The 22,630-nt window shown below is 42.0% G+C and overlaps 2 protein-coding genes and 1 long non-coding RNA gene across 5 annotated transcripts in view; 2 read left to right on the top strand and 1 right to left on the bottom strand.

Annotated features, from left to right (window-relative positions):
• akap10 (A kinase (PRKA) anchor protein 10) overlaps positions 1 to 8,933 on the top strand; it is a 17,093-nt gene extending 8,160 nt beyond the window's left edge. The window contains exons 4-15 of the mRNA XM_046040465.1: positions 1,388 to 1,879; positions 3,000 to 3,098; positions 3,216 to 3,300; positions 3,460 to 3,583; positions 3,912 to 4,048; positions 4,983 to 5,127; positions 5,552 to 5,719; positions 5,881 to 5,990; positions 6,735 to 6,817; positions 7,304 to 7,356; positions 7,511 to 7,603; positions 7,697 to 8,933. Of these exons, the coding sequence (XP_045896421.1) occupies positions 1,388 to 1,879; positions 3,000 to 3,098; positions 3,216 to 3,300; positions 3,460 to 3,583; positions 3,912 to 4,048; positions 4,983 to 5,127; positions 5,552 to 5,719; positions 5,881 to 5,990; positions 6,735 to 6,817; positions 7,304 to 7,356; positions 7,511 to 7,603; positions 7,697 to 7,702 (1,595 nt within the window). The 3' untranslated portion in view covers positions 7,703 to 8,933. The remainder of the gene's footprint in view (positions 1 to 1,387; positions 1,880 to 2,999; positions 3,099 to 3,215; positions 3,301 to 3,459; positions 3,584 to 3,911; positions 4,049 to 4,982; positions 5,128 to 5,551; positions 5,720 to 5,880; positions 5,991 to 6,734; positions 6,818 to 7,303; positions 7,357 to 7,510; positions 7,604 to 7,696) is intronic.
• A 1,668-nt stretch (positions 8,934 to 10,601) lies between these two features.
• Positions 10,602 to 22,630, top strand: part of LOC123963926 (transmembrane protein 211) — a 98,388-nt gene continuing 86,359 nt past the window's right edge. For all 3 annotated transcript variants that reach the window (XM_046041041.1, XM_046041044.1, XM_046041043.1), the window contains exon 1: positions 10,602 to 11,467. In XM_046041041.1, the coding sequence (XP_045896997.1) occupies positions 11,114 to 11,467 (354 nt within the window). In that variant the 5' untranslated portion in view covers positions 10,602 to 11,113. The remainder of the gene's footprint in view (positions 11,468 to 22,630) is intronic.
• LOC123963927 lies at positions 13,733 to 15,158 on the bottom strand. Its single transcript, XR_006823284.1, has 3 exons — positions 15,012 to 15,158; positions 14,701 to 14,846; positions 13,733 to 13,773 (listed from the first exon to the last, which is right to left on the bottom strand). It is a non-coding gene; the product is annotated as an uncharacterized LOC123963927 (long non-coding RNA).

The following is a 22,630-nucleotide window of genomic DNA, read 5'->3' as shown; positions in this document are numbered from 1 at the left end:
TTGTCTGGTTTAAATCATGTGTGAAATTGCGTAGTCTAAGGCCACCTTTAGACAGACGGAGAGCTGTAAACTCACAAGACTTCAAAACAAATATCCAGGAGTTTAAAGTCCACTCACATCTGCCTTCAATATTTCTGTTGCAGTAGGAGAGCTGAACACAGAAAACCCACTTTTTATCTTTCACTTCATGTTGCACCTCCCATCAGTATACAGTATATGTTTTCTATCTTCAAGTTTGAAAGTTGAAAGCTGTAAATAATAGAAAGTGTACTGCTGAGTTTGTTATTAAAGTCGAATCCTTCAGTGTGTAATGCGCTCTTAAAGACACGTGCAAATCTGAGTCATGTGAATGCATGTTAATTCTCTAAAGTTTGTAAAGTGTCTGTTACAATGTTAGATCTGCAATTATGGACACTATAATTACACCACAGATACAAGTAAATAAATGTTTGGAAAAGCTTCAGTGGTTTCAGCCTTGCAAACATGAATTCCCACCAATCTAACCACAAGACCTAAAAAATACATTTTCCTTACTGTGTAATGATGGCTTTCTTTTTATACTTAGTGAATACATTTAAATTGATCCATTATATTAAATTAAATTAAATTAAATAGGGATGAGAGCATTTGTTACATGCAGGTTTGGAATGCATCACAGGTACTGAAGATATAATCAATAAACACAAGACTACCAGACATGCAATGAATAAGACAAATACATTTTTAATAAGGGATGGGTGCTGAAACCTGGCATTAAACGCCCCTGGGCTAAAAAACTTATTTATTGTTAAGCTGTAGCCTGTAGGACAGAAGGAAGGACTGGCACTGACGGATTCTTTCTAAACGTCACTCAGTATTTTGATGTCAGGAATAGGATTTATTCTACTGACATTTTAGATTTGTTTCCAGTAAGATATTGCTGAGTTTATTAAGAAATTATTGAGAGTATTTAGGTACCTTGCTGTTCTAAACTTTACTGTTAGTGCTCTAGAAACATTTTGTTACATTTAAAATATTAAATTCTAATCCTGTTCTGAATTTAAAAACAGCCAGGCTGACATTGGAACTGTATAACTAAAATGCATACTTAAATATTTATTTACAAGTCATATCATCATCGCAACATTAAACTGTTTTATCATGCATTTTGAATTTTCCTCATATCTGCAGGCCTAATCACAGGGTTAATTTGATATTCAAAGTAGTTTACATTATATTGCTTTCAAGTGTAGGATTTGACATTATGTTTCAAAAGTAAGTAAAGTACTTTGTGTATTTTGTACTGTTGTCAAAAATTAAAGGAAGAAAATACTCGTAAGTCTAAAATGTGTCTTTTGAAGCCTATCGTTAGCTCTATTAAGTTGATTCCTGAACTTGTGTATTCCAGGTCATTCCAGTGTGAACTATCAGCCCCAGGAGACCCGCTCTCGGCTGTCCAAGACGGTGGACCATGTCCTTCGCGACAGCGTGGCGATGCCCCACTACATGCATTTCACGGAACTACGGGGCGCTGACCACCTGGTTCGTTTCTGGTTGGAAGCTGAGAGTTTCCGCGCTACCAGCTGGTCACGGGTCCGAGCGCACAGCCTAAACTCTGTCAAACACAGCTCGTTGGCCGAGCCCGTCCCTGCCTCCACAGACGGCTCAGAGCTCCGGGAGCTCACCCAACACACACCCAGTGGCCTCGCCCAGGACAGTAGCAGTGAAAGCTCTACAGAGCAGCCAGAGCAGCGGGACACTTCCAGCACAGAAGCAGGCCTGAGACCCGGCACCCCTCGAGCAGAAACCCCAAGCAGGCAGGCGCCCTCCAGGACAGGAACTCCCTACAAGGTGCAGCCAAACAGCACCCTGCGAGAGCTCTCTGACAAACTCATGAAAAGTGAGTCACCTTTAAACAACCCTTTCTCTCTTTATGTAAAAAGGATAAACACAGTCAAATATACTCTGTAGGCTACTGTTACTGAAAGTGCTATTATTTATTTTATATTTTTTTTATTTTTTATTTTTTAACACTTATGGTTAACACATCACCTTAGTTATTATTCTGGAAAGTATTATGAATTGATTGACTGTTGATTGAAAGCTCTTCAAACTTTCAGTTTTGAAAGTTTCATGCAGAGATATTACATGCATTTCCATCCGCCTGTTTTTATGCATACTTTCAATTTGCGGGGAAAAAAAAGATTTTATATTTGGCTGAGGTGGAGAAGTTGGTGTATCCATAAAAAGAAAATGCCACAAAGGTAAATGGACAAAGACTTGGTTAACAAATCTGGACGTACATTATGCATGTGACTTAAATGTCACTGACGCCTCCTCGGTGGGGACGAAAAAACAGGCAGAGCTGTGTGAAGCAACGAGGAGACTAACCATCCTCAACTTCAAACATTTAAAACTAAATGCCATATTTCTATCATGTTTTTCCACATGTTTTTCTACAGGGGGCGCCAGTCAGGTTCCCACAGTTTGAAGCTTGAGTGGCGGGCGCTCTTTAATTGATTTCATCTTGTTGCGCCGTCTTCTTCTGCAGAGGCTTAATGGCATCGGAGTGGAGTTTTACTGCCACCTAAAAGTTGTATAACAGTAATGGATGATGTGTTAATTAGCTTATTATCTGATTGGGTTATTAGCTTGGCTGTTGCCTGGGGGAATGGTGGAGAGCAACCTTTTTGGCAGCCGTCTGTTTGTGCACCAAAAATATTTCTCACCAGTGACCTGAAATTATTTGCTGCCATCAATCTCTGTTGCAGCCCAACTTTGTGATTCCGAGTTGTTTTATACAGCTTTAAATACATTCACATGTTTGAAGCTTGTCTTTGCTTGTCATGAATTAGTTGTTTTATCTGAAATTCGCTCTTGTCTTGTCTTGCTGACCAACGGTAGAGGGATTTTAACATAAAGTGGAAACTATCCTATCATTAACATAAAGGGGGAACAAACATCAATCTTATGTGTCTGTAGCATAAGCATAATCAGCTATTTGTCTCTGGGATTTTCAGGTATAGAGAAAGATGCAGTTACCATCTTCACCAAGTATATCTCTCCAGACGCTGCGAGGCCCATCCCCATCACAGAGCAGATCAGAAATGACATAGTTGGTAAGATACAGACGTTGCCAGTTGTCAGACACATTATGTTATGTACTCTTTTCTGTCACAAAAACTGTATGTCGTCCATCTTCAGTGCAATAATATTCCTGCCTTTTGTCTGTGTAGCTAAGATATGTGGAGAGGATGGCATGGTGGACCCAAACTGCTTTGTCATTGCACAGTCGGTAGCCTTCACCATCTTGGAGCAACAGTGAGTTTCTGTCTATTCATTTTCTAGAGGAGTTAATACTCACACCGCCGTGATTTGACATTAAGATTAAAGTGCAACCAGCATCTTTTGTCGTTTTTCCACCTTGACATCCACAATGTAGCAGCTGTTTTCATCTCCCACTTGCTCTTTCATTTCCAGGCACTTTAGTGAATTCCTGCGGAGCCATCATTTCTGTAAATACCAGATTGAAGTGTTGACTAGTGGCTCCGTGTTCCTGGCTGACATCTTGTTCTGTGAGTCGGCTCTCTTCTACTTCTCTGAGGTGAGTGAGTTGTCTCATTACAACACATTTTTACACCAATGCTACCTTTTTTTTTGTTTCCTCCTAATTATACACTTCGAGCAAGCTTGTCTGTTTACTGCAGGAGGAATGTCTATTGTCACAGCGGCAATAAACTTAAAATGGAAAAGGAAAACATGTAAAGGGCGAATCCACTTTACAATCTACCAACCTATATATATGATGCAAAAGTGACAGTTAACACCAGAACCAGAGTCAGCATAGAATACATCTTTAAACAAAGATATTGCAAAAACCCACAGGGACTTTTAGTTGAGTTGTTCTGTGCTCTATATCTCCTTCCCTGCAGTACATGGAAAAGGAAGAGGCCATGAATGTACTGCAGTTCTGGCTGGCGGCAGACAACTTCCAGAACCAGCTAGCATCTAAAAAGGGCCAGTATGATGGCCAGGAGGCTCAAAATGATGCCATGATCCTCTACGACAAGTAGGTCTTCATTCAGCTTCTTGTGTTCCAAAACACTAAACTGACAATTAATAATGAGCAATAGATATTTTTACGACTGAAATAACTTTTGCTGTTCCAGACTTTCCTTGTCCACTCTGGTTTCAAAGCCTTACTTTGAATATATGGAATTCTAGTGTTTCTACAGCCTCTTATTCTATTCTGGCTATGTGATTATATTGTTTACATTTCTCCTCTTCAGGGGAATCAATTTTTGTCGCCACTATAGCTAAATCATCCCACGGGTATCACCGCTCTCGGATCATAAAGTACTTCAGTCACGTTTGTTAAAATAAAACTTGCTGTAGAACACACTGCATAACGATGTTGACACTTGTATGATGAGAAATCAATAAAGACGCTGTACTTCAGTCACGGTACTGATGATGTTGCTTGCGATTAACAACACCTCGAGTACATGAACACATTCGTAGATGAACGAGAAAACCCAGAGGTAACAGAGACACTTGATAACCAGCTTCACGTTAATGGTTAACCAGGATCACTGATGTAAAACCTAGAGAGAGGCTGATTCAGCTGAACTTGAGGCGTGGTACAGACCCCTGCTAACGCGTTTCGTGTGTGTGTGTGTGTGTGTGTGTGTTTTGTGAAGTTAGGGCTTCTGCTTAATCATCAGTGTTAAAGACAGGTGTGCAGCTTTAGGTCCTCTTAAGCAGTGAGTGGCTGGGCTCCTGGCCAGGAAATTGTTATTTTAATGACACATTGATCTTACATCTTCTAAGTAGTTTACAATATGTAGTCAGTTTCTTCCAGGATTTTGCATATTTATCAATGTAAAAGCCCGGTCACAGGTCTGTAGTAATAGGAGTAATATAATACTGGGAGACTAGGTGGGTATTGATTAAAATCTTAATATAGGTGCTCTCATTTGCTCATTGCTCTATTTCGTCTCCAGGTATTTCTCACTCCAGGCTACCAACCCTCTGGGTTTCGGCGACTCTGTGCGGATGGAGATTGAGTCGAATATCTGCCGAGAGGGAGGGCCACTCCCCGACTGTTTCACCACTCCACTCAGACAGGCCTGGACAACCATGGAGAAGGTCAGCTTCTCAAGTAGCCACACAATAAGAGTTCACCATTTTGAGTATGGATTGTCCCTTATGTTCTTTTAATATGTAGAGAAATATGGAAAGTTTAGATATGTATATTAAAGCACCTTAAAAAAATAAAGAAATGTAAAACTTTCAGTGCATTTAAATTGGCCTTTAAAACATTTAATGAGATTTCTATAAACATCTGCTCAATCAATAGACAATCTTCCTAAAGGGTTTGTGTTGTAAGTCACTGATGTCTTGTCCTATTACACCACTGACAAATGCGCCTGCTTTAAGTTAATGAAATAAAAGCCGAATACTGTTGTTGGCACATAAAGGTCAGTAACAAACCTTTGTGACTTGTGCCCAGAAATATATCAGGGAGCTCATTATTCTCTAACAGAGTTCCCCCTGTTCTGCATTTATTCAGGTGTACATGCCAGGCTTCCTGTCTAGCAACCTTTACTACAAATACCTGAGTGACCTCATCAACTCTGTGCGGGCAGATGAGTTTGTGAATGTCAGCACTCCAGGTCAGGGCGGGCCAGCGGACAACGACCGTTCAAGTTCAAATACCAGCGAGGGCTCTCAGACTCAGGTGACCCCAACTTTAAGCCCACGTCTTTATGCCCCATGGGGGGATATTCCTCCACCTGCTGACATTTAGACTTGTTCTACCTCATTACATGAATATTGAAGATGTTTTTGTTGTTGCCTGTAGTGCACCTAAACATTCAGTTCATGCTGTCTTCACTACAGCAAAGTGCCAGAAAGGCAGCGATCAAGATCCTGAAGAACTTTGATGAGGCGATCACGGTGGACGTTGCCAGCCTGGACCCTGAGTCCTTGTACCAGCGGCCATATGCTGGGTGAGTTTTGTGTGTCTATACTCCTATAACTTCTGGTTTTACTAAGCGCTATAGAAATAAAATGTATTATTATTATTATTATTATTATTGTTATAATACTGTCAAATGGGTATACAAACAGAAAAACACTTCAGATGAGTAGAGTTCATGGAAATCCCCCAGTAACATGTAGTGTTGAGAAAGATCAGAAATCAGTCTAAAGTTCTGGCGTGCTTTTTAAAAATGGAATATACAATATGTGATTTGTACTGGATGGGTTTAACTACCAATTTGTCTTTAAGATTGCTAAATCTGTATTTGAAAAAATCTCATTAAATGCACTTTTCAAATATTTGCTGTTATCTAATTTAATCTTTTAGTAGTTTCCCTTGAGTTCCCTGACTGTCTTTTACTGTCATGCTCCTCTCCGTTTATGCTCCCTTGATGGCGCACGCTGCTGTTTGGATTTAATGCTCGTATCAGTTTTGTTTTTATTGACTCCATCTTAAAGTACTTCATGAGCGTGCTTTGAAAAATCCCATGCAAAAATAATTCAAAAGAATGATGTTACTGAAAGACAAAGCTGCTGTGGTCTGTCGGATCCCCCCCGCCTACATTGAAATTGCAGTTATTGAATAGATGCACACAGGCGTACTCGCACGCGCACACAGCGGTGTTTGAATGTTGTGTGTGCCTGAGGCTCAGTTTTGTTCCATTTGCTCTGTCTGCTGTCTTCATCTGTCGTCATGTCCTCTGCCCGCACAGAAAGATGACGTTTGGGAAGGTGAATGAGCTGGGCCAGTTTATCAGGGAGGCAGAGCCCGAGCCGGACGTGAAGAAATCCAAAGGCATGATAAGCTCACACTTGTGTCTCTCTCTTTCTCTCCCCCCTCTGCCTGTTAGGCTCTTGCTGTCTCATTATTTTCTTTGAGTCTTTGCCCTCACTCTGTCATTTTTTATCTCACTCCTCCTCGCAGTGAGAAACATCTACTCTGTGCCCATGAATATAAACCTAATCTAGTGGCTGCTCCTCACAGCTCATAGCCTTCTGAAATATTTAAGAACATTTCCCTGGAAAAAAAACCCAGCCTCCACTACTCTACTACTACATCTATCATGTCTAAGAGGGATTTCTCTTGGACTAGAATATGTTAGACTGCTGCAGTCTAATGTCTAATAAAGCACTGAATACTTTAAAGTGTCAGGATTAACTCACCTTGAAAAAGTGAAATTCAATTTGCAGCAGTCTATTTGTTCAGATTCATTGAGGTTGATTTGTGCTTACTGATGCAGTTCCTTTGTCTCACTCAGCCTTTCCTTCTCTTCTCATTTAGGCTCCATGTTTTCTCAAGCCATGAAGAAATGGGTCCAGGGCAACTCTGATGAGGTGAGGCCACGAGATGCTAAAATACTCTATACTATAAATGATTTCGTAGCACATAGCTAGGCTCTCGGTGGCATGTATTCACACTCACTCTGTCACTTATTAAGTATGTGGTGAATTAAAGTTGGTTGTTTGTGCTGTGACTCTTTCCATCAAGGCCCAGGAGGAGATGGCATGGCAGATAGCAAAAATGATTGTCAACGACGTCGTCCACCAGTCAAACCACGACAGCCCCGGCAAGGCCACCAAGGTACATAAACCTCACTCATTAGTCTCTTTCCTGTGTGGTGATGTGTGGAATGACTAGAGTTCCTCTCTAAGTGTTTTTTTTGTCTGTCTGCAGTTATGACCCCACTGAGGAACCAAAGGAATGACGCTCCCTGCAGACGCTGGCCAAGCCAGTGAGAAACTGTACACAGGGTTTACCCTACACTGAACTGCATTACTCAGAACAATGAACAAAGGCATTTTATCATCTCTCCAACACCCTGTGTGTGTGTGTGTGTGTGTGTGTGTGTGTGTGTGTGTGTGTGTGTGTGTGTGTGTGTGTGAGACTATGAGCTTGGGTGATTGATTATTCACGCATGGGCTAATGGAAAAGTTGAAGTACGTCATTGTTCCAATCTTCTCCATAACACCATAAAGGTACACGTGTAGTTGCCCAAAGCAAAGCCAAGTGCTTGCATCGGACTGCAAGAAGTCGCTCCTGATGAAGGAAACATTCACCATGACGCTGGAAGAAGTTCGGCACGAAGGAGCAGCGCGTCAGTCAGGACCATCACTGCGATGCTGTAGCCACACTGTCAGAAAAATGGACCTATGGAGGATGTGACAAAGACTAAATTACCCTCCCTTCCTCATGACACTCCTCCCCACACCTTTTATAACCATTCCTTGTTTTTAGATAAAAGTAAGTCTTAAAAGTTAGCCTCTTGAGGCTCAAGTAAATGAAAATCAGCGTTGTACAGTTTTTGCATACGCTTTCCTCAGCCTGCCCGAGAAGTTTTGTCTGCTGTTCACTGATGTGAGCTGTCCTTACTTGGCCGTTTTACATACTGTAGAACATCTGCAAATGTGACAATGAAAAAGAAGAAGAGCTGATTCAGTTCTGGGACTGGCTGGCCTCCTATATGAACCCCCCCCCCCGGCACCTTTTACAGAGTGTAGAAGAAGAACTATTCCCCTAATGAACTTAAGTGCTCCAGTTGTGTTGGAAAACTCCAAACTCCATGTCCTAAATGTTATATATATATAAATATATATATATATATATATATATATTTCTGGTTTACCCCATATATTAATGTTAGTCCTTTTTTATGGTGATTGCTGTTTTTTTTATGCATCACTGAAACAAATGTCAGTGATGACCAGACTGTTCAACTGGAAAGTGTGCTCAGTGAATTTAACTTTTTTTTTTTTTTTTTTTTTTTTTTTATTCTTTTGAGCCTTACCAAGATGTGGAAAAGAACCAGAAAAGACTCTTGGTACTATGTACCGCTAATGTTTTCTGATGTGTATGTGTACTTAATCTATAATATATTTAAATTGTGTTTGATTTAAATACATATATTATGAAATGTTGTCTGTTCTCATTTTTCCCTTTCACTTATTTCAAGTCTTTGTATGAAGTTGTGGTTTCAGCGCACTGCAGCCTGTGGTTATTTTGATACAGAACAATGTTTTATGTTTACAAGCAGATTGATTTTCATTGTTTTCAAAACCGTAATATAGTTAAAATGTGGGAAAAGCGACAAGCCTAGTGCTAACAGGTGTAGGGTGGATTATTATCACCTCTGACCAGGTGGGGGCAATGTTGACTTTGTTCCTATATTAGGGTCAAACTGAAAAATTTATGTCAGTATATTATTTCTGATAGAAGTATGTCTACTTTCTGTCTTAAACAGGGCCAGTTACATCCACAAATTGTAAAGTGCAGTTCAACCAAAGGGCTCAAAAGTCACCTTGAGTACACTATAAAGCCTTTAAAATCCTGGACTTATTTCCAGAGTTGTCAGTGTTGTGGTTAGTATTAATGACAGTAGTGCAGTATAATATCAGCTCTGTAGGTACCCTAGCATGTTCAGAATAATTAGATTAGAATTGCAGTGATTTTTATGCAGTTGTGTGTATTTTAAAGGTAAATTAGCCTACTACTAAAGCTAAGCGGTGTGATAAATATGTTACACACCAGCTGAATAGCAATATGCTAGTTCACAGGGTATTGCTAAATTCTGCCTGAAGCTCCACAAGATTATTGTCGTTACCAGACCGAGGCTACCTGCACGTGCAGAGGCAACGCCCACCTCAATACAAACGGACAGTCTGAGCTTTGATTGGCTGAGATGTTACAATAGCTAGCACAGACCTCCATCTGTGGAACAGTTAATCACTTTGACTGTACATGTCGATGCACAGAAGTACTAATTAAAAAAAACCGTTTAATTAATATTTTCATACAGGTTACTGTTTTTATTCCACTGGTGTGTCTCACTGTCTTTGTGAAAGCCATATCAATGCGCGCAACATTGTTCCTTAACAAAGTGCGAGGAGCAGTTGGACAAGGAGCCTGTCAAGTTAAAAATAAGCAATGTGCGAGACGCCGGAAAAGTGGGTTTCCTTCAGAATAAAATTATTTTTTAAGGATCGAGGTTGATTTTTTTGAAGGTTGAAGGGAACTTCATATCATTATACAACCCTGCGTTGTAAAGAAATAAAACTGTTATAGACTACACAGAGGAGAGCTGAGGATGAATTTAAGTTCCAGAGATAGAGGGGGAAAGCTCTGGTCTGGTGGTAGGACAGCAGATAATTCTGACATAACTGATGGTTTTGAGCAGTTTTAATCACCCCCTGGAGAACCTGGAGAACCCCCCCCCCCCCATAATTTCATGCCATCCATGATAAATGCATAGATTCGTTTTCGAGACACAAAAAAGCATGGTCAGAATTTAATGAAACTGCATTAATTTTAGTCCCTTGAATGGGCCAATCTCCAAAAACAGTGCATCCTACATTTCCCATAATGTAACAAATGTAGCATAATTTGATGAACGGTTATTTTGTCAGACTTCAGAAATCTCCTGCAGAGCAACAGAAGTCATGATACAGGCTATTTGTTTTCATGAGAAGATAAGTAGACTACTCCTCTTAGCGATTAAATCTATGTGTCAAATCGATGTAGTCTTTGGTTCTAATTATTCAATTAGGCTCTGGGATACACAGAGCACTGTCTCAAGCCGTGCCGCGCCTCTTCTCTCAGGATTTCATTTTGGAAATCACACCCGGAAGTACTTATTTTAACCCTTGAGAGCTTGACGTTGTCCAGGCGCACTCTTCTTTAAACGCAAAGTGCGCCGCTGTCCGCGTTAAGCCACAGCAAGTGCCCTGAGAGGAGCAGAGGAGGCCAGTGGCTCAAGGACATGTGTGTGGCTCTAAATCCAGCGGCTCCTCCGCCTGCTCTGGTAGGACATCTGCGCATCCAGTTTTGGGTGTGACAAACATCTTGTGTCAGATTTGGGCATTTTTCCAGGCGAAGCGGAGGCGCGGATGACTTGACTTTCTTGTCTCAACATCACTCCTCCTGCTGATGTGCTTTGGATGTTTTTCTTAGTGGCTTGTCTGTCCACGCCAGATGTTCTGGACACACACACACAGACAGACGGGACTGCCGCTGCGGATGTCCAGTGATTTCTTTGCTCATGTAGTGCTGGTCAGGGTGCTGAAGTTGAAGTCTTGCACTTGAAGGTGTGAGCTCCAAATGCATTCGCTCCTGGGCCGGGAGAAGAAAGAAGAAGAAGCCGGGTTTGGGATCGAGCTGGGTCTGTCTCCGGGCTTTCTGCCCCAAGCCGCCAACATGTTCAGCTGTGTGGGCTGCTTCTGGGTGCTCCTCTCCTCCGCTCTGGTCGCCGTCTGCAGCTTCAGCTTCATATCTCCTGCCTGGATTGTTAAGGACCAGCTGAGGAACACTCACCACCACCACAGCCACAACAACAAGGACTCCGTGAGCTTCGGCTTGCTGTGGCACTGCTCGGAGTCTCTGGATCACATGTACAGATGCTACACCTTCGGGGGACTGGGCAAATTCGCAGAGATCCCCTCCAGCTCCTGGCAGGTAGTTAGACTTCCCATACACACCCATGTCCCTCACATGTGGATGGACGAGAGCATGTGGGGCATCAAGTGGGTAGGGCATGGCAGGTGGCATTATAGGATCTGGGAAATAGTGGATTGCAGGGCAGCAGTCTGTTAGAAGCAAAAATGAATAAATCTAAGCAAATCCTCTATCCTTCAAATCATATTCAGATATAATTAATTGCCCTTTAATCAAGAAAATTACACCTGATTCCAGAAAATGAGACATTTAATTAAACAAGTTGTTTTTATATCCATAGCAAGTCCTCTATCTTTTAAATGTTCACTTAAAAATGTAGTTGAAATGACTTGTTATGCTGTAAATGCCACAATCTATACTCATCCATCAGTTATAATTCCATGTGTCCACACGCTCATTTGATTTTTCAAATTTTTTTTGGGGGGGGGCTGAAGATGACAGAAGCTGCAGTGACTCTGCCTTAGCTCAGGGTTCACTGATGGTGAAAGTGTAATCGGCCACACGCCGTACATGCTGCACACGCCATATGTGTCACAGTAATCTGAATGACACAACAAGATAATTACCGCGGGCGCTGATGCTCCTCCCGAGCCAGCTTTCACAAAAACACATTGGGGATGATGCTGTGCTTTTCAGTCAGAAGAAATGATTCATTGATCTGGGGGTGTATCATACGGAGCGGCATCTGCAGCCCAGCACGCCAGACACACATCAAAGCTGCGAAAGTGGCACTAGGTTGGCAGACTGCTCACCGATCAGGGCTCCCCACTTGCAGGAATTTCAGTTTCATCTCTCTTCGTCAAATGGAGCCCACTTAGCGTGTGTGCGAGTGGCTGTTTGGGACCACACTGCATTCTACCCACCTGTGGTGAAACAGCTGTGCAATTGTACCCAACAACAAACACTCACAAATGTCTGAGGGTAAACATTTAATCGCATGGTGATCCAGTGTGAGTCTGTTTGTAGGGCGTTGACTTGACTTGAAAAGTTTTGGAAATGACTGCTTTGTTGCTGTGGGAAACAGAGGTTGTAAGCTTATTAGAGCAAAAACAATTGACCTTGTTAGAAGACTTGTATCTGGGACGCTTATTATTCATGCAAGTTGTGGAATAATTTTATTCCTTACTACAGGCAGGCTGTTTGGACCCTCCAGCCTCCCACCTCCCACTAAAAATCTTTTTCTTTTTAAACTGCTACACTATAGCAGCCACCTCTGGAATTATGATTTATGTATGAAGGGGAATTAGCATTTGAAAGGGAGATATTAATAAGTGGCTGCTTGTGTGATTGTGGTGCAAGTATCTGCGCAGAGGGAAGGATGCAACGCCTGGGTTTCTGTTCGCAGGTTTAGGAACTGCAGAAACTGATAGAAACACAGAACAGAGTGGGATCTCTGTACGTATAGAGCGTCTCATTTATATTTATACATTACTTACTGCGTGTCCTTTACTGAACTTAAGTGTGACACACTGTGTTTAAGGCTCATTTGGCTAAAATCAGCAGTCATTTTGCTAGTTAGCCACTTGTCAGTGAGTCAATTAGAGGGTCTTCCTTCCACTTACAAGATTCTCTTCCAGTGAGTGAGTGAGTGTGAAGCTAATGGAGCTGCTTTTCTGCGCAGAGCTCCATGCGTTATTACGGCGGTGAACCCGAGCGCACGATCCTGCTCCCACAGCCATTAATAAAGGTGAGGGGGCCATTAAGTTTTCATCAGAGCCACTTTATTACTCCACCACTCCTCACTGATGTGCACATCACTTTGCTGATGCCTTCTATTTTCAACTTGTCAACAACCTGCACACGAAACAGTACATCCAGTGTGTGCTTAGGTACAACAATATTGTTCATACACACACAGACACATGTCTCAGCAGCCATTAGTTCCACTCTGTGTTCGTGTTTGTAGAAGACAACTATCCCTGTATATTGAGCTCTTGGCTCAGTGTACTGAGTGTACTCTTGGCTCACTCTGAAAAAGACAAGCTGAGCCTTGCGGATGCTGTGTGAGTGAACCAGAGGAGGACGAGGACAGGACAAGGGAGGAAAAGGAAGAGGAGGAGGCTCCCTGAGAGGCTGGCCTACTTGTGCTGTAGCTTCTGTGAGCTTTTCTGTTGACGCTTCATGTTGTCAAAAGCTTTTGCCTGGACCATGCTGCAATCCAGTGCTGCTGGCGCTCAGGAGCCCAGTGCTGCAGGGCCATCAGGCTGGCAGGGCCGCTGCCTCCATTTAGACGCACACACACACACACACACACACACACACACACACACACACACACACACACACACACACAAAAGCGCAGACCCCTGTGAGACGTAGAAGAGAGTAGCAAACAAACATGGGCTCATGCTGTGTTTATGTCACATTTTTCATCGTCATCTGACAAAAATAAAGCATCCAGACAAAAAAGTGACTTGACAATATAACATTCTATCTATTAATTTTGCATTTCATTTCCCTGAACACCAGGCTTTAGCTTGTGTGATTGAGGCATTCATATTTGTTTCACTTTTCAGGCCTTTCAGGAGAATCTGAATTTCCTGGTCCTGATCATGACTTAGATGATACCGTCAATGCTCTTTACCATTTGAGTCATTACTCCCAACTCTGCATTATCTATGATGTATAAAAGTGTTTTTCCCCAGGGATTGCAGTTGATCAGTGCAGCACAGCTACGCTCTCCACACATTGCAACAGCAAAGCTATTGACGCTCTTCTGCATGTGGTTTTCCACATAAATGATTCCCTGTATCACTTCTGCTTGTTTCTGCTGGGTTGTGTGTTTTTTTTTTTTTTTCCATCAGAGCAGATGTAGAGTAGCAGTAGTGTGTGAGCAGCATGTTTGTGTACATGTGCACATTAACGTACATGCAGAAGGCAGCGCAAGTGTGAAAGTGTGAGTGCTGCGGCGGTGGTTGCCAGGTGGAAAGAGTCAGTGGAGGAGGTGTACTGTGAGCCGCTGCTAGGTAAAGTGTGAAGGAGGAGGAGGGCGCCTGCCAGAAAACATTTTCACCTTAACTTGTTAACAGCTTATGTGCTTCCAGCTGCTTCACAGCACTAAACACTGGAGCTGGATTAGCTTGGCCTCTGTAGTAACCAGCCAACAGCTCAGACACATACAACACTGAGAGTGCGTGTGTGTACACCGGAGGTGGTGTGTCTGGGTGCTCTTTGATTGCACTGGACGTGTTTGCTGTCTCTGTGGTGGCATGCATGTTCTTCTCATACAGTACCTGCCCACTGAATGTCAAGGTCGTCTTGTAGCCTAAATGAGTCATGGCCGAGCTCCAGGAACGCTGATTGGAAAATGTCTGAGTTCGTCCTCATCTTTTGTCTGTCTGTGCAGAAAATGGCTGCATGACAAGGCGGAGATTGTGGGCTGTGGAAAAAAGGGACGTGACTGGCTTCCAGTGAAATCCTCTGACACATGAGACAAAACAATGGGCCCATGTTGTCTTTGCAACATGCCAAAAAGACAAATTATAGACGTTACTGGAGATGTTTTACCATGCCCAATTGCCAGCTACCTATGAAGAACACTTACTGGTGCATAAACCCTGCTAGATGCTCCAAATGTCATTTCACCACTCAGTGAGCCAGAACTAGTTTTAAGGAGATAACTCATTTAATTAAATTCAATTATGATTTCTTTGTCTAGCTTCTACTCAGCTTTTGTCTTTGCCCTCCTTCATTAATGCCAATATCTAGGTGAGATTTGCTGTGAAAAACAGGAAAAAGGATGGAACTGCCATATTTTCAGTGTGTTGTTTGTGAGAATGTTATTTTACGAACAAATCTGTTTCAAATCGTGGCAAGTACAAAAATGATTTTAAAGCATCTTAAATGTCAGGATGTAATCTGTATTTTACACTTAACTGCTTTAGCCAGGAATATTATACAGGATATTCACTGCTTGTGGTGCACTGTCTGCAGTGTAGCGCAGGTAATGAACCAGAACAGATAAAGGCTTCAGTTAATCAGCGACGTCAGATCCAATCAAATGATGCAGAAGTACATTCAAATACGTCAAGCAAGGATGGAGAAATATAACACTAAAAGTTATTACTATACACCAAACACTTCAGTAACTATTTTATCTTTTCTCAAGTTACATTAGTTTGGTAGCTTTTTGTACACTTGTAGTTTTTGACATGTGTCTAAAATTTTGACTTTAGAATTGATTGAAGTTTAATACAGCTGAAAGGAAAAGAAAGGGGTGTCAGAAAGAAAGGGGAGGGGTATTGTAGATTTTCTTTTGGCTGAAGGGTAGTCTGACTTTTTGGGGTCTTAAATTTACATTCATTTCAGCCTACAACAGTTCTGTTCCTGTATCAGGGCTTTATTAGTGTGTACATTAGTGGCACTCATTACAAGTTCCAGTAAGTTATTATGGTTTAAACTGGCGTAAACGATTAAACATGTTGTACCAATCTCACACTGTTAAATTATTTGGACATACTGTGGAGAGGGTGTTGCAGTTTTTTTGTATGTGTTCAAAGAAAACAATAGCCCAGGGGAGGGTGTTTTTTTTTCTTTTACCAAGTGACACGTAAGGTTCAGCCCCCAACAAATAATGTTAATACAGTCCCTTAACTGTGCTGCAACAATCAGTCAATGAAATGATTTATCCATTAATAATCTTAGTCTGCAACTATTTTGATAATAAATTCATCGTTTTGTGTGTTTTAAGAAACCAAGCCACAATTCTCTGCTTCTCAACTGAGAATATTTTCTGGTTTTCCATGAAAATCAACTAAATATCTTGGGGTTTTTCACTATTTTCGTTTTATGAAGACATTTTATAGTTGTGTGATAACAGCTGAAAAGAGCGAATTCACTGTTATTTAAATCTTTCTCTTGAAGCAGATATAACATGTGCCTTCCCAAGCAGAACATGCTGGTATGCACTTGGTGGACAGCAGGTTTCACCAGGTTGTGTGCTGCCTAATAACAGAATGATGGACAAGGTCTGGCCTTTATCTCTCTGAGCAACGTGAGGGAGGAATGAAGGGTCTGTGCTCTGAGCTGGCCGCGGGGGCCAGAAAGAGACAAAGGCGCACGCACACACACACACACACATAGATACGCACATATTCCCAAGGGAGTCCATGTATTCCCTGCCACTTACTGACAAATACACCGGCTCAACAGACTAGCAGAGGGCTGTGAAATCTCCACTGAACAGGAAGCCGTCATTTCGTCCTTGATGCAGACTCGAGTTGCTTCTTAGATTGACTGTAGCAGTAAAGCTTCTCTCTCCCCGCCCTGCCTCTTATAGCCTCTCTCCTTTAATGCTAATGGAGAACCTCTGTGGTGAAAGCCATTTGTGTTGAAGCGTGTCTGCCTGTTATGAATGATGTTACGGGGTCTAATGCACATGTTGTATTCCTGCCTCGCCCCCGTGGGGAGTCCACTGCCCAGTTTGCATGTGAGACAAAAGGCGGACTCGTCTGGCTGCTTTTTCCTGCCGACCTCATTCTGTTTAGAGCTTCATGTACAGTGCTTCCACAGAGGCACGTTCACCGCACACACAAGTATGATTAGACAGCTTGGAGTGATGTGACGCAGCCGCACACAAACACACACACACACACACACACACACACACACACACACACACACACACACACACACACACACACACACACACACACACCACTTTTACACATGCAGACAGTGAGATGAAAAGAGGCTGCAGATGCACACATACAAAAAATCTCTCACCCATCAGAGTGTGATCAAAAGAGACACTGATGTGATGTACAGTGGCTGTCCATGTCAGCACTGATGCAGTAATTAGGGGTTCAGGGAGGTAATGCCGAGGGACATTAAAAGAGAGGAGAGTAACAGTGAGTTATTTTAATACAAATCCTTCTGTTGTTACCCTCTGAAAACCAGCCACAACAGATTTTCAATGCTAACATGAGGCCGCATCCGCTCAAGACTAGTGGCCCAGCAAACCGCCCCCGTCCGCAGCACAAAGCAGCCATTATCCATATTTCCACTAAGTAATAAAACGAACTCTGTTTCCTTTCAGGTGATATCATAAAAGGAATTCCACTTGTGATGTTGCGCCTTCCAGCTCCAGCCTATTTCCCACTCCGCTCCCACCCTATGACCCTTTAGCCCAGCCTCCCGTTGTCTGTGCAGTTTACTGTGAACAGAGAGAAAGTATAGAGCAAAGGTGTACGAGAGGGGAGAGCCAGAACGGGGGAGGTCAAGAGTCGTGTTTTACTACCATCTCTTCCTCTGAGTTGTTTTTCAGGTGGCTGGTTCAGAGCAGAGCTACACATCGTCTTTCTGCTGGTGGCAAAGCATACAGCCGCTGCTTTATGAGACAAATGCATCCTCGGTCCCAGGCTGAGCCTAATATAAATTAGTGGTGTTTTGTATGTGGTTGGCTGTTCACCTTGACTTATAGGTACATAAAGAGACTCGCTGGAAAAACTACATTGTAGAGCAGGAGAAGGGACTGGAACGAGAGATAGATGTTTGGTCCTTTGACAGCAAGTCTTGCGTGAAATGTGGTGTGCTGACTTATTATCATACAGTGCATGTTTACTTCAAGGCCACCGTCTGACTGGTGACATAATTAATGGTAGGCAGCGTGTATACAGAGGAGCGTTTTACAGTGATAGATTTGGGGAGGAATGGGCCATTGGATGGTGTCTGGATTCTTGTTTTTACTCCCTTACAAGCCACAATTTGCTTTGCCTTTTCTCATGTTAAAACTAAAGATGGCTCTAAACCTCCGATATGTTTACTTCTGTAATGCACTGGGACTGAATGGGTTAAACGTGTATAATGGTGCGCTGATATGTCAGGCTGGTATTCCTCATTTATTTCTAATTGAGCCAGATAGTGTTGTCTGCCTCTGATATGAGCAGTTGGTAGAACTTGTCAGTACTCAGCTGGTTGCATGTGGGAGGCACTTAAAGGATCATGCTAGTAGTGGCTCTGCATTTATTATGCCATTAACTACAAATTGTGCATACTAGGCATAACTGCGTTTCTGCCATGCAGGCAGCTATCTGGGTTCAATTTATTTCAGCAGACAATGAAAATCAACATGCTGAGACTTGAGACTTGCCTGAGATACGTAATCCACCACAGTGAATTTTGGGTGCCTTTTATTTATTTATTTTGATGAAATGATGTTATTATGTGGAAACACAGTTACATCTGGTGTCTTCAAGGATCCTCTGACATCTGAGACTTCCAAGTCGGCTGCTCATCAGAAGCTTTTTTTAAACCACAAAACAACCAAATTGACACAATCCATTTCTTCACATCTACATATTTTGTGCTGTTTGTCTTCTGGATTGAAATTCATGAGAACATACATTAGCTCATTAATGCAGTCCGGAGACAGTGGCCAGTGGCCTCTGATCTGCCTGATGGACTCAGCTCCACTCCACCACGAAGTACACCTTACAAAACACAGACACAAAGACACACACAAAACACCCTGGCAGAGGCCCTGGGTCCTTTTAGTTATGCATGTGTTGTTGTTGCTACTTATGATTACAAAATAGAATTCTGGGGAAACTTATATATTGCTTTTTTATTTTTTAGGGGCTACTTCTGCTCTTTCTTAAGGTAGGGTGTGTCCTTCCTCGAGGCAATCTAATCTTGCCTGTAGATTCTGTCACAAAGATGTAAGATTTTGGGGGAGTGTCGACAGACGGGGTCAGAGGTCAGCGCTGCATACGGGAGAGGGAGTGAAAATGCAGAGGAGCAGCTGTCCATATGATGGATAGAACAGGTGAAGAGGAGGAGGAGGAGGAGAGAGAGGGGAACACGTTGATCTGCATTTTATACCCATCTCGGCGAAGTGGAGAGGAAATCAGTCTGGCCGAGAGGGAGAAGGATTTATGATCTCATCAGCCTTGATGGATGGATCTTACCTGCTGTGTGTGATCATTTTCGGGCTGCTTTTTATATCTGATAGTCGCACAGCAGCGGGCACAGCAAAACACTTGCTGTGATGAAAGCCACCGATGGTCAAAAATGTGATATAGACAGGAAATGCTTCTTCAAACATTGGCTGAATTCCCAGCAGCGGCAAACGTGTCGACACAGTGAGCGTTTATCTCTCTTATGAATTATACTCTTTGCTTTGGTGATATTTAAGAGCCTCTGATCAGCAGTTCCCAGGTAGACATAGCGAGCTGTCTGACTGACGGGAGGAGGGGGGCGGGCAGTGTAGCGGGGTTCTGTTTCCTTCACCAGGGGGAACGTGCTGAGTCAGCGGGCTCTGGGAGGCTGTGTTCCATTCTTTAAGCGCCCTGTCACTTCCACTGCCTCCACTGTGGATCCTGCGGGTAGTTTATGTATTGATTTAACAGGGAGCCTTTCTCCATTTTTTAATATAAATGATGGCTCACTTGGCTTGATGCACTGAAGCCGGTTGTAGCCGTGTGAGTCGGTCTCCATCAGTAGTCAAAGCACAGGGGTTGCAGGTAAAAGAGCTCAGTGTACCTGGGAAAACACTTTAATACAGTAAATCTACCTCCACTTCACATCTTAAAGCTGACATCCTGTAGAGGCAAAGATGCCGGTGATGTTTTTTTTATTTTATTTTGATGGAATCAACTATATTTTTGTGATATTCCACTGTGTCTGGATATAGTTTTGCTGCTCCACTTTTTCACTCTTCACAAATCCTGCAACATCAAAACATAAAGCTCCTGGGATAAAGCCAAGCTCCCAAACATAACTACTCCGTTGAATCCCGGAGCGAGTCGCGCAGCTTCAGAGAGGAAAATCCACAAGTCCCGTGTTAAGACTTACTCGGCACTATATAAAGGGAAATGTCACTAAACTTCTACTTTTAAATATCTTACTCTCATAAGCGGTTAGACAGTTTAGACATGTAAGACCTTAAAAAAAATTAGCTGTTGTTTGGGACACAAATTGCTAGTGTCCCCCTCAAATGATTAGATTTGAGGTCAGAAGGGAATTGCAGCATCTAATCAGATGTTCTGATCTTTCTGTGGGGAGGTGACTGTCTTACTAGTTGAGGCAAAGACTTTCTTCCTCTCTGAAACAATGTAGGAGCAGCCTTTATGTGGGAAACATTTATTACAACTCACTCACACTTTGGAGTTAATGTTTTCATGTATTCATACTTATGTATTTTAATTTAGTGTGAGCATTTATTTGGCAGTCTCTCTATTTACCTTGAGGTAATACACATTTCAATGAGAGACTGGACTGAGTGAACAACAACAATTCATTATAATTCTGTATCATTATGTCAGTTTTAGGCCGGGATCATTGATGTGTATTCTTTTAGTTTTATAAATGGACAACTGCAGGTAGTCTAATGCAATAGGTTTAGTTCATACAACCCTTTCTTTCCCACTAAAACCAGCTTAGGGGAGTAAATAGTCCTCAATAAAAAGTTAATTTCCTGCTCTGCAGCAGCGAAGACTTTGATGCTGTGGTGCTAATGTTCAGCTCCACGTAGAGAACTGAACGAAAAGAAAAGAGGAAAATGGGATCACCCAGTACGACGTCCGTAAAGGCAGATGGATAATAAAATCATTTGGATGCAAGTCAATTTGTCAGTGTAACATCTCCGATTAAAATCTAGAGTTTCCATTTTAAGAATGTTCATGGCTTTTAAATGTAACCCCTGCAAGACCAGAAGACTAATATCCCTGCATTTTGTGTTTATTCCCATTTCTGGGGTTAGCAAGTAATGCCTTTAATAAAAACAACAACTAGCTAGCTGACCATTATTCCTGTAAAACTCCATTAAATGTTCATTCTACCTTAAACAGTTGTACTTTTACATCCATATGAGTTATTTTTTGTAAGTACAGTTATTTACGCAGTTAAGTAAAAAAAACCCACAATTAATGGTTGAACACAAGCTGAACTCACTTATCATTTATCAGTGTTTGCCCAGCGAGCAACAGCGGTTTACAAAACTGAGCTTAATTAGTGACCTACTGTGTAATGATAAACTATCATCGTGTAAGATGAAGCAGCTCAGCAGCATGTTGTTGTCCAGTTACATCATTCTCTTTCCTCTTTAACATGCCACAGATGCTCTTTCTGCCATGAGGATGATACTTAATCAGACTGATGCAACTGTTATCCAGACCTGGTAACGCGTGATTTCATAGCCCTGTGGAGATCTACTTTCTTCTTGATTTGTGTGTAAAAGAAGATTCCTGACTTATTTAACAGCAAGACGGTCCACTGCTCCACCCTCAGATAAAACAGTAGCAAGTGTCATGTTGTTTGACTTTCAAACTCAAGATATTTACTTGGTCATTTGAAACGTTTCTAAATATTGCCGAGTCGCTACATATATTAATTTTTGGGTGTCAGGATGTTTGCTGTAATCTGAGTGTAACATGCACCAGTCTGGCTTGCTGATAAAATGAAGCAGAGTGGTGGAGGCAGATATAGTAGCATTTCCAGTTGCTACAGTAGAGTATGTATGAATTATGAAATGTGCACTTGGGACCAGCAGTAGTGCAGATCATACATAAATGCAAGAGCAAGCTGGGCTGTGTGAGTTTTTGAGGGTGTGAGTGCTGAAGGACGGACTCTGCTGAAGCCCACACGCTCTGTTAAACTTCTCTATTACAGGTGGAGGAGGCTGAGCCACGTGGACACTCTTCAAGTCCTTTTATCTGTTAGAATTTGGCCATAGACAACTATAAATATTACATCAAAATTCTGGGAAAAAAATGAAAGAAAATTACCTCCTTTTTTCTGCAAAGTCATCAGGGAATAGTCATCCAGTTCAAACTGAATTGAAAGTAACTCACTCGTTAGATGATGCTCTCCTCTACAAATCACTGATTAAATCATCTTCACAACCTAATTAATTTTCCCACTGTTCAACTCATCTCTGTCTTTTTATCAACATGCGGTAATACAGTTTGTTAATCCCAACATTTCTGTAATGTAATGAAGTGTTATGGGTTTGCTGTCCAGCAGATAAATAAGCGTGTAGATATGGGATGTCTGGCAGCCCTGTTGTTCAAATGTGGCTTAACTAATCTAGGCTAACATGTTGTATTCAGGCTTAAATGATCCTTTTAATCCTCAACAAGCTTATTTGGTTCTTTGAACGCAGTTTGAGGATTGATTTGTTAATCTGGGATGAAGTTATATTGAATAACAGTGCGCTCTCACTTT

The sequence above is a fragment of the Micropterus dolomieu genome, linkage group LG23 (assembly GCF_021292245.1).
Source record: "Micropterus dolomieu isolate WLL.071019.BEF.003 ecotype Adirondacks linkage group LG23, ASM2129224v1, whole genome shotgun sequence".
In the NCBI taxonomy this organism is placed as follows: domain Eukaryota; kingdom Metazoa; phylum Chordata; class Actinopteri; order Centrarchiformes; family Centrarchidae; genus Micropterus; species Micropterus dolomieu.
The sequence above is the reverse complement of the archived record's forward strand: the minus strand, read 5'-3'. Positions and strand labels throughout refer to the sequence as shown.